We start from the raw sequence: 12161 nt of genomic DNA, 5'->3' as shown, positions 1-12161 counted from the left end.
TAACCTTGTTTCTGTATAAACCCCACATGAATTATCAATACAAAATTATTAAAACAATCTATATTTTAATTTGCAAACTTATATTAGATTACAGAAAAGGTATTTGGAGAGTCAGTACATGTGTTGCTAAGTTTTAAAAGGGAGATCTTTGAAGGGAGTACATAAAGACCTATGCAACCACACATTTTTTCTTACATCAATAATTTTTGAAGGTCTATCTTTACACTGGCCTCTAAAGGATACTATAAGCTACAATCGTCGTAGGATTCATATACGTAATTCACAAAAAAAGCTTATTTACCTATTAGGAGCCTGGGTTATAAAAGTCTTTACCTTGCTGGTGCCATTATTTTGTAAACACTACCAAGGCGTTAACAGGGCGGTGATGGAGAATTCCTCAACTCCAGAATACAAAATGAAACAAAACTAGCAAACAAGATCAGGAAAGCAGCTGCCTACAGAACAGAAGGAAGCCAGCCCAACACAATGGGGGATAAGAAACTATTTCAAAAAATTATTGCCCAGAACACAAAATAAAAAGTATCAACACATGTGATGGAGCCCCATCCTGGGATGCCATGGCAACTGTATTAGGCCATTCAGAATCCATGGTGTTGCACTAACACAGCATGTTAAAGGCAAACACTTTGGCCATCTTGGAACATTTTGATCATCATCATGTTTGCCATATGTCATTGCAAAATAATAGGAATAACTATTCAAACAAGTACATTATACATTCTCCAACAGCAGTAGGTTTTACAGAGGTTTCTTTTTAGTGGGATGGCTTATTGAGAAGTGGATTAGACATACAAAGACTCCAGCGTGGTGGCCGGGCCACAGACTACAGTTCCCTTGGACGACACCTCCCCCAGAGCTGTGGTGCAGGTGCACGTGATTCAGGAGCAGAAAAAAGATAGGTGCAATATACACCTCTGTTCTTCCAATATTCATCTACACCCCTGAGAAAGCCAGACAGAAATACAGGCATGGGAAATAGGGGAAAAGGTTGAAGAAGCACACACAAAAAAGGGACTAAATTCCCACGGTGAAGGTGGTTTGAAGGACTGTGCTTGTTGGAGTGGCGTGGCGTAGACAGGTTAGTCTTCATCATCATTCTCATCATACTCGTCCTCGTCATCATCATCCCCCATATAAGACACTGGAGTCTCGACGCGAGACCCGCTGTAGTGAGAGTCATTCGAGCTGGAGGCCATGGTGCCATCAGTGCAGCCATCACTACAAGGAGAGTAAGTTTGATGTAAGTTAAATAATAAGTTAATGGTGGAAAAGGTGATGGAGCATAAGAGCATCTGCTTTCTGTCACATCCATAGGTTGAGTTACAGGTTAGACCTCTCACCTTGCAGGGTAACGGGCTCCATTGGCAGAGGACCCTCCAGTGATGTAGACATTACTGATGGGACCCTTTGCCATCTCTGGAAAAAAAGTAAATACATCAAGGTAAAGAAGTAAGACTTTGATGAGAAATAAAATCATCACTCTCTTCTGCAGTCACACCACCGTTGACCCGCTGGGATTGAGAAAATCACGCAACATCACATTTGCTGCTTTTCGCTCACCATGTCGGCACTCACAAGGCAGCAAATATTATTTAAAGCTACAATGTGTAAGAAGTATTGGCATCTAGCGGTGTTCACCCTCGCCTTCAAAGTGAGATGGAGAAACTACGGTGGCCTCGAACGTCATTAAAAGTTCTATTAAGAGCCAGTAACAAGAAGAAAATACCATAGTATGGTAAGTTACGACAAAACTGAGCACTTAGAAACTAGCGATCACATTATATTATTCAGCCTCGCTGAATATGCTGACTGACAGGTGCCGTACAATGTTTAGTTAGCATACCTACTCCCTTAAAGCTGTAACATTATCCTCTCTTTCTTCACATCATGGCCGATGCTGTCGTCTACGTTTGTCGTTCACAAAGTAAATCCAGCCAGCAATGAAAAAACTCTCAAATGTAATGTATTACATACATACATACATACATACATACATATTGTGTATCTGGTTATCCCAAGATTAAGCAGCCAGGAGAGTCTTTCTTCTCTCTTCTAATAACAAAAACAGTGTCTTCATTTCTTTTCTAATCATTCACAGCGTTGTCCTGCATAAAGTTATTGTCCATATGTTGCCAATTTCAGTAGTATCTCAACATTTACTGACATGTAAATGTGATAATGTAACAAACTTCCCCCACGTCAAATGCGTTTACCAGGATATACTGAGGAAAATAGGAGTGACTTGTGAAGCCCGTCTGTGTTTGCTGTGTCTTTAAATTGTGATCAATTTTGACTGTTTTCTTAGCATTTAATTACTTTTAGACCAGTCGACTAGTCTAAATTTAGATTTTTGTTTAATCGACGGCAAGATTTGTCGCCAAGAACATCCTTAATTGACACATATTTGATAATGTATATGCCAATATCAATATGATACTGATATGTCTACAATAGGCTGATAATATCGGCAGACCAATATGTCAGTCGTGCTCTACATAAGGCTTCTTCCTTTAAAACCTGTGATTTTGTAATGTATGAGTAATCTAACCAGTTGACTGTGGTTGCTTCCTTTACCATTCATTCATTTGCATTTACTGACCAAAAAATGTTCTAACCACAACAAACAAGCACAGTTGTGGTAGCGTCTAAGACTGCACAAGGCTTTCTATTGTTCAACAAGAAAAGGGCTTTTAATATGAAATATAAAAATGGTTATTTAGCTTGTATTAAAACTAGTTCAGCAACTGACTCAAAATGAGCATGTGGTTCACTCTGGGCTGTATACTGACCTATAACGTAGGGCTCCAGAGCTTTGGGCACCAGGCTACGTGCAACCTTCAGATCCTCTGGAGAACACTTTCCCACTTCCAAACCACAGGCCATGCCCATACGTTTCAGCACCTCGATGTCGTCGTGGATCTCAAACATGCTGTCAAAATTGAACAAATACTCGAACCTGCAGATGAGAAAGAGGAGAAACAGGAAATGGTGAATTATCATTTTTCCCCCATTTTTTTTAACCAATATATCTTTAAGGTTGTTTGAGGAATTTTCACTGAAAGACTGTGCTAGAGTGTATATTTAGTAGAATGGTAAAGGCTATTAGTACAGCACAGGATGGTTGAGATAATCTTGAACTTGTAACCTTTCACACAAAAGCGCTGCAAATGAAAACCACCACATACTTGTCATTAGAGATGCTGCAGTCGATGACAGTTTTCTTGCTGGTGTTGACAATAATGAAGGGAAGGTGGATGATGGAGTTGGGAGGTGGAGGTCTGTTTGCCTGCTGCTCTGTCTGTCTGTTCCGCTGAACCAAGTTCTTAAAAGCTATTTGCTGTAAGACAAGATCGCAGAAAGATGAATACTTTGAAGCAGCTGCAAGGAGCCTTCAGTTTAGATTAAGAGCACATTCATCATTTAAAAAGATAACATGTCTGCAACATTCTTCACAATGCTTTAGCTGGATTTGTACTCCTGCACTACTATGTATATACAGCGTATCCCCACGATAGCACTAATAGATGTGATGTGCATTATGAAGCTGTATTAAGCTGTACTAAGTAACTGTATATGAATTCAGTGACTACTTTATTAAGAACACCTGTAAACTCTAATGCAATTCTATTCTTTCTTTTTTGTCCACCCTATTTATATACATGTCACCTATAACTGGTTGACAATGTTTATTAGGTAGACCTAATATTAAATAATGCACGTAATAATAATAATATGTTTATTCTTGTGCTCACAGACATCATGAGAAGGAATGTGCTTTATTGAAGGGTAGAAAATGATTATTATTTAACTTTCCTGATGTTGTTGTCCTAATGAGCAATCATCCCTAGCAGAGCTCCCATCATAGCTACAGAGGCTACACGTGAAGAAGACCATCCTGAACACACAAGTAGGCACTCAGTATGTTCTCACCTGCAGTATGAGCTCCTGAAGCTGTGATTGTTTCTGCTTAATCCTCTCCAGCCGCCGTTGTCTCTCCACCTACAGTTGAATAAAAAAGGAATAATGATTAAGAATTATAAACTCTCCACCATATCTCCAACACAAGCTATTGTAACAGTGGTCTTCACTGTGTTTCTACCTCGAGGTTTTGGCACTCTTGCGCTGAGTTGGTGGGAAGACCAATCCATTTGATTTCCTTTTTCTCTTTAGAGATAATGTTCATGGCCATGAGCACATTGAGTGCATCGTACACACGCCGCCGAATGTTCTTCTGGTCATACACATGCTAAAAGGGAAAAACAAGACTTAAAATATTAACAAAAGATTTTAAAAGAGAATTGTAAAATCTAGCACTATACTAAATAACAGCAAATGGTTCTGTTCAGTGTTAAAACGTTTTACATCATTGTGAGAAAATGCAGCACCCACCGAGTCATTGGGTGACATGTGGTTGTCTGAAGAGCTGAATTCTGCGACCAGTTCATCTGCCACTTCATTGTAGGTGGTTACTCCTTTCTTCTGCACCTTCTCACACACTTTCATGGAGAAATGCCTCAAGCCCTTCCCGTTCTTTTCCCCTTTCTTACCACGTTTTCTATAGACAGGACAAATCCCACAAGTTTAAATCTTCACACCAAACACAATGTTTAACATGTCAAACTTATGTTTTTTCTTATATCAGACTTGATACATGGTAAAAACACTTATAAACTTTACCCTGATGACCAAGGAGAGGCATCAGATGGTTGACTCTGAGTGAGGAACTGGGAACTGGGTGTATGTGGACTGTTTACCAAAATGGTATTGGATACCGTAGGCCTCTGGGGTGTTCCAATCACCTACAACGGACGGAGCAAAAGAAATGAAACATCAAAGAATAGGTTAAGAACTTTTCAAGTCTGCCTTAAAACAGGTGCCCATATGACATTAAAACAGGTTCTGCCTGTTGTTATCATTCCTCCTGTTCAAACTGGCCAGTAAAGGATCCTTTCCTAATGCACTTTCAGTATCAGTGATGTGGGACAAAATCCACAGTGTTCATTCTGTGTAAAGTTCATCTGAAGCCAATATGAGGCTTCAACATTTAAAAGGATTAGGGGCGTGGTTTGCTCGCTTTAGTCTTCTCAGGGATTGCATCCTCTGCTAGCTCTTTGCCAGACTGCTGGTGTTCAGAGACCAGAATAGTCACTAATTATGGGAATGATTTTGACCGTCTCCATGGTGGAACCTGGTGAGACACCACTTTCCCTCCAGAACTCTACAATTATCTCTTTTGTCTTATCGACACAGAGACAGATTGTTGTCTTAGACAGCTTCACTGATTTCTGTTTTAGGCCGCAGGCCTTTTTGTTGACACAAGGATGAGTTGAGCTCATAATAACTGGAATGCTGCATCCAGTTCTCACTGCAAACTACAATTATTGATAAGTTCCTTAAATTTGTTTGGACGTTTTTTGAATGACGGGTGGAACAGAAGCAGAACAGCTGAATGACAATTCTTTTAATTGGTGACTCAAAAATATCTCCCTTTGATTAGCATTATTTAGGGTTCAAATGCTCAACATATTTGTTTTGTGCTGCAAATACAGCCACAGGCACTTGGTTTTATAAAGTTTTAATGGAGGAATAACATATTTAGTATTTGAAACAGATTAATTGACTCATCAATTATAGGTTATGAATATAGTGAATGATCGATTAAAGAAATTGCTTGAATTGTACATCCCCAATAGCAATATGAAGCATCTAGAAGATAGGTGATCTATTCCTTCACTAAGGTGATATCTAAGCTGATTCCCGTTATGTATACATTCCATGTATATAATGGGATGATGGGTGTAATCCTGCTGACTGTAGAGTTGATAAGCTTAGGATCAACTGCCTCCACCTACCCTCCGCCCGGTCACCTCACAATGATAAATTAGGGGCTTACACAACAGTAAGACACAGCAGAGAAACCCAGCATGGAAATCTATATACACATGATTCTGTGTGCCAACGACACTTTAGAAAGAAAAGTTTATATTTATTGAGAGATTCTAAACTATCAAATGTGGTTAACAAACCATAAATTCCTAAGATTATTAGACAATACACAGTGTGTTAGTTGTGTGGAGGATCACTCACCATGTGTGGCACATGTTGCATGTGTGCAGCAATGTTCACATTGGATGGCCCAAGAGTTTTGGGTAGTAGCTGTTTGGCCACCGGGGCAGCGGTAGGCTGGACAGTAACCAAAGATAGGACACCTAATAGAAGATATGAGAAGATCAGTAATGAAAGGAGCTCTTGATTAATACTCCATTGCCCCCTATCGTTCAACCACAAGCACATAGGCCTACACATGAAGAAAGTGTGTTTGGAAACAGGGTTTCCTTTGTGGAACAGGCAATCAGTTAACCAAGACTGTATGTTACGTACAGAAAATGCTGTGAACTGTGTGCAACTGCTGTAAAAAGTAAATTACGAGATACGTTTACCTTTGCTAGGGCTAAGATTCTGATCGATGAAAACCTTCAGCTCTCCATTTGTTTCAATCAGACCAGCCTGCAAAGGACAAGACCTTAATATACCCCAAAAATCACAACACTACATCCAGAATAACAAACATGAGGTTACAGGAGATGTCTGAAGTTATAGCAACATGTGCTTTCACCTAACATCAGCTACAACTAAAATACTGTTTTAGTTAAAGTATGTATAAAGCAACTTACATCTTTAGCCATGATCCCAAAGGACCGGAGGAGTAGAGCTTCAGGTTAAAAAGAAAATGTTCTTCTGTTCGTCACTATTCAGACCCCTAAAGACAGAAAGAGGGCAAACTATTAAGTGACAGTGCTAAGTTTCTAATAACACCCAAACATCACATTATTTCCATGATATGTCCCGAGCTTAAATATAGTTTATTGTTAACAGTGTAAAAATTAAAGTGCAGTATTCCTGAGGCCCATTTGAACAGCTTGCTGCCAGCACACTGTACAACGCTACATCACTCACGTTAGCTCGAGTTACCGGGTATTCTTCTTACAAGACTAATTTTGTGGAAAATGTGTCATTTTCGACCAATTTCAACAGTATGGTCCTTTAGGAGGCCTTTCTGAATGAACTGTGTAAGCAGAAAACCATATAAAACCACCTCTTGATGCTCACAACTTTTAGTACGCTAAGTGTGCACAAGGCCTACTTCAGGTACCGAGCACGTCCGGAGGAGAGGCATCGTCGAACTTCTGCTACAGGTCACTCAGACATGCTAACTTTATCAACACCGGCGCAAAACTATTAATGTGACTAAAGCGATAGCACCACACGGCCACAGGTATTACTGCTGCATGCGGTAGTAACATAATTCATATCGCACGACGATAGCAATGAACAATCTTTTGTTGAATGCAGCTAGCTAACTGTTACCGCTAACAGTTAGCGTCAGATACAACTTGCTGGCGTTAGCTAGCTAGTTAGCTTGTGCACGTTTTGAAAGGATTCACATAAAATTAAAGTATTATTGGTTCCGTGCTGCAGGTTACAAACAACGCTGAGTGTGGGTTAACGTTTTAGAAACGTGTGTGCATTTCGCACGGTTGAATGCAGATAATATAGTGGTTATATGCACTTACGAGTGCACTCTCCTGTTTCTTCGACGGCTGTTGTTGTTGGCATTTGAGAATGGAGGAAGAGGAGGTCTAAATCCCTACCAAACAGGAAACAAAGTAAGCAATGTCTGAGTACTTTTCAATAATTATATACTTAATTCAAAGGATACAATATTTTATTAGTGTTGAGTATTTAACTCGTTTATTTGTTCTTGCAGCTCCCGTCTTTTGTCATTATACAGTACGAGATGTCGGGATATTTGCCTGTTGGTGGAGAACTGAAGCTGTATAAAAAGTGATCGGTTTCAATGGAAGAAGGACGAACCGCTGAAAAAGTAAACACAAAGTTTACAGTCAAATAGAAACAAGATGAGTTTTATTCAGACCGAATTTAATGGTGCATTTAAAACTGAAATCCAAAGTATTTACCACAACTTCTGCGATACCGGTTACTTTCTGCTTATTAGGTTATTGATGTTTATTTTTGGTTTAATGACAGATGGATTTCTCATTGTCAGTTGGGAATCAGTCAGCAGCAAACGGAAACTCACTGCCGGTCGCTGTAAAGCTGCATTCAGAAAACCTCATATTACTTTTTATTATAATCAACTCAACATCCAAACTAGCCTGATTATTATATTTAGAATAAAACCCTGACCCTTCGACCACTAACGTTAACGTTAAATTAACGTTAGTGATCAACCATTGAACGCGCATTTCGAACGTTTGTTTTCATGACGTTTCCGAACACAACCGTTAGTAAAAGCAGTTAAATACTATAACGTTAACGTTTAACAGCGCACGAGCTGAGTGCGTTAATGTGACCAGTCCGATCCAACCGTCAACCGTTACGTTAAAGTAACCCAAACCCAAAGCTAATGACTCAGTTATCTTTTGCTACGTACGGTAAGTTAGCAACTGCTCTTCAGATCGATTAAAGTTAACGGCGACTAGTACTTTGCTAGCTAGCAATGCCTAGTGAGTATTTTAGCAACGAGCTAACTCGCGATTACCGTTGAGACGCCAGGACTACCGGCGCTTTGTTAGCCAACTGCCGATACACTAGCTAGTAGTTAGCTCGCGGACGAGCTAGCTAATCCACAGCTGTCACCCACAACAGTGCCACAATTAGCTGCAATTTCACCACGGTTAGCTTTGTGTCTGTCGGCTGTATATTAAAAACACAACAACTTGTAAAACAGATATCTAACATCAAGAAGTTTATTTTGCGGCAGCTGGGTAGCGAGCCACAAGTCGATAAATGTGGCTTACCGGTGCACTTCACAAGTTAGCAAATCGTTTGTTAGCCTTTTTCTATCCACTCTGTGCTAGCTTTGCTACAGCAGCGCGTCTCACAATCTGATCTTGGCGGTGTCTCGCTTTCGCGGTGTCTGATTGGACAGCATCGATGAGACGAAAGCAAAACAGTCAAAGTAGTTCATGCCCACAAACTGCATCTCTTGGGATTGGTGGATACCAACCAGCTTCAAAGATATCTATACCGCCATCTACTGCTCAGGAGTGTATCTTCTACTCATGTACTTCTCACTAACCCCACACTGGCACTAGGATTGTACTGCTGTAGCCACATTTCATCTGTATTGTTTCAAGGAACATGGTGGTTTTAATCACCTTGAGGAGCTAGGAGTTTTAATTCTACAATTACAAAAAAACTAAATAAATGTACAGAATTATATTCCTGTAGTTGTGGTGAAGGCTTTGAAACAGCCATAAACCTGGAAGACAGTCATGATAGATGACAGACTTAATAGAAAACATAATTGATCATTTAAATGAATAGATAAATATGGAAGAAGACAAAAATTGATTTATGTACCATTTATTCATACCAATGCCTTTCATTCACCCACATGTACACTAATGGCAGCAAGATGTCATGTAAACAGATGGCAGTATTTTTTTTTGCCATCGTTGGTCATCATAATCTTTCAGCAAATATTGTAGTTCAAGTGATCTTAGATAAAGCTAGACTTCTACTTAACATTGTTTTCAGGCCTTAGAAAGTCCCTGTGATAGGAGACTTTGGCCAATTACAGATCATTTTAGTTCCTATTTGCTGTTCTACAAATGCAGATGTGCATCCACATCCCTTCAGACAGTGAAAGCCTGATTCAAAGGCAACCCGTCCTGACAAAGAGCTTCAGGCTCCTCATGATTGATGTGGTGGTGCTCAGATGGACAAGTGACAAAAAGCAGAATAACTTTTGAGGGGGGGCAGTGGTGTGTGTTTGCCTCTCATCCCGCTGTTAGAAAACGACCCATCTGCCTCTGAAACTTTGGGCACTTTCCCCTCAGGCCGTGCAGCACTGGAATTGTGTTATTGAGAAGATGAGTCGCAGCGAGAGGGACCAGGGTCCTGGTGAGGCTCACGTCGTGGGGAGCGAACCCTACGAGGCATGATGGTTCAGAGGGCAACCAACTCCTTCTGCTGCCATTCAAACTTGTGGTTTCGGGAGTGGCTTGGCAGAGTGATATGAGGCAGCAGAGAGGGAAGTGGAAGGTTTTGCATAGGTTTGCACAAGTTTTGCCTACTGCAGCTTTAAGGTTCAATGTCATACTCAAGGACACTTTCATAAGTGGACAGGAGGAGCCTGGGATCAAACCACCAACCCTGCAAATTAATGGATGACCATGTCTGAATCATAACCTGCTCCACACAACCTCTTCTCCAAATCACAGTCACACCATCAATCATATCTCATCTCGTCATCTCATTGCGCCTAAATATGCCATCCAGCGATGCTCCTCCCAACAGTCAAGTTTTTAATACATTGTTTTAGTGTTTTTAGTTAGTTATTATTCAGTGTAGTTTTAAATTAACATGTTGTAAATTAATTAGACAGCTGTAAGTGAACCAAGAAGAAACTGACACTTGCATACAATCAAAGTTTGAGTACTCAGTTTTGAAATGTGTTTTTATAATGTAACCCGGAGCACTCAAAAATCATCAGAAATGTGTGTTGTTAAATCCTTTGAAAAATAATCACCTCTTTTTTTTCTATCATGAGCTGACATTTATCTCCTGTGATGCCCTCTGAGCCTCTGCCTCTTCACTGACAAACTCTCAGATTGTCATGGAGCTCATAACACAGGGATTTATTAAATGCAGGTTCACTTGAAGCATAAAGTATGTTGTCTGTTACATGTGCCTAATTAGAGTGGTCAACATTTAGTCCATTTCACATACACAAACTTTTTAAATAATGAAAAGAAACATTTTTTGAATTACCAATTTCTACTCTTTACTGATACTTTCCAGTCTTTAAAGTGAACTTACAAATATACTCAATTTCCAGTTTATTACATACACCTAGCTAGAACAAATGCAGTCTAATACCACAGCCCTACAGTAAATTCTACTTTATAGTGTTTAGTTTGTGTTACCTCCGCCAGGCATAAACCTGGAAGGACTCATGCATTTGTGTGTGTGTGTGTGTGTGTGTGTGTGTGTGTGTGTGTGTGTCTCCTGTTAATTTCTCATACTACTAGACCCAGCAGCCTCATTTTGTGCACATTTATGACTATAAGCTCAAGGACCCAGGGTGCAAAATACAGTTTTTGTCCACCAGCCAAATGGCTAGTGAATGGTTAGATTTTAACCAGCCACTCAACAGGTTGCCATTGGCTGGTGAGGAAAGCCAATTTACCAACACTGTGCCTTTTTTACCGGCCCTGCAAGGACTTCTTGTGGTTGCAGTGATACAAAATGTCTAAAAAACCTGTTTCATACCGCCATCGACTGCTGCTGCCTCACTGCTCTTAACCCACAAGTGATCAACGACTTCAGTTTGATCTGAACAGGGACAGCGTACATGGTGGTCAGCACACACCCGGCAGAGATCTACACTCTTGAAACTGTTTGATTCAACTTAATGGTGATTTTATTGGATGTAATTTGTGGGGCTAAATATTATATAAACTATTATATACTAAATATAAGGGACACCTCTCTGTATAACTGTGAACAAACTGCTGAGTACAATGCTGAGTAATGCCCATGAATGTGTGTCACAACCGGTGTGACTGACAGTGAGTTTTCCCCTCTACATAATTGTAGCTGACATGTTGCATCTGTGAGTCAACTAGACTGAAGTGAGAGTACTTGAATCAGTCTGCCAGTCAGGCCTCTTTCACTGTAAAACAAAAAAAGGAAGGCTGACATCCAGAGATACTCTATCAGCCACAGTGCTGTGTGTCTTTTTCACACTTGTTGAAGGGTGTTTTCATTTTCACATGAGATAAAACTTGGCCTGACTCAGCCTAAGTGACAGAGATATTTAATTTCTCTTGTAAGGAGAGCACTTGTGTCATTGTTGACCAAATATGACTGAAAACAAATCAGATAAAAGACACATCTCTGCTTTTTAGCTAGAAAGTTTGCGGTCGTCTGCTGGAGTGACATTCCACACCTTGCTCTCAAATTCAAATGTGTTTATTGGTAAGTAAATATAATATATAATATAATAATCCAGAATTGAATTGAAGAATAAAGACAACAAATAGTTTGTATCTTGCTACACTACATATACACTGTGGACTTACTTTAAGACAGTATACATACAAAATAAA

At 39.9% G+C, this 12161-nt stretch overlaps 1 protein-coding gene across 2 annotated transcripts; it reads right to left on the bottom strand.

Moving 5' to 3' along the window:
• Nucleotides 1-45: 45 nt before the first annotated feature.
• tfdp1a (transcription factor Dp-1, a) lies at nucleotides 46-9081 on the bottom strand. 2 transcript variants are annotated; one of them, XM_051404285.1, is made up of 13 exons: nucleotides 8844-8957; nucleotides 7596-7669; nucleotides 6696-6781; nucleotides 6462-6528; nucleotides 6109-6230; nucleotides 4699-4820; nucleotides 4411-4576; nucleotides 4121-4267; nucleotides 3952-4020; nucleotides 3207-3358; nucleotides 2811-2977; nucleotides 1362-1437; nucleotides 46-1239 (listed from the first exon to the last, which is right to left on the bottom strand). In XM_051404285.1, exons 3-13 carry the CDS (start codon nucleotides 6705-6707, stop codon nucleotides 1101-1103), a joined length of 1239 nt encoding a protein of 412 aa, XP_051260245.1. In that variant the 5' UTR covers nucleotides 6708-6781; nucleotides 7596-7669; nucleotides 8844-8957; the 3' UTR covers nucleotides 46-1100. The 2 variants fall into 2 exon arrangements, with proteins under 2 accessions (XP_051260245.1, XP_051260246.1); XM_051404286.1 differs by lacking the exon at nucleotides 7596-7669 and having other exon boundaries at nucleotides 8844-9081.
• Nucleotides 9082-12161: the final 3080 nt, after the last annotated feature.

This window comes from Dicentrarchus labrax, unplaced genomic scaffold, assembly GCF_905237075.1.
Source record: "Dicentrarchus labrax unplaced genomic scaffold, dlabrax2021, whole genome shotgun sequence".
In the NCBI taxonomy this organism is placed as follows: domain Eukaryota; kingdom Metazoa; phylum Chordata; class Actinopteri; family Moronidae; genus Dicentrarchus; species Dicentrarchus labrax.
The sequence above is the reverse complement of the archived record's forward strand: the minus strand, read 5'-3'. Positions and strand labels throughout refer to the sequence as shown.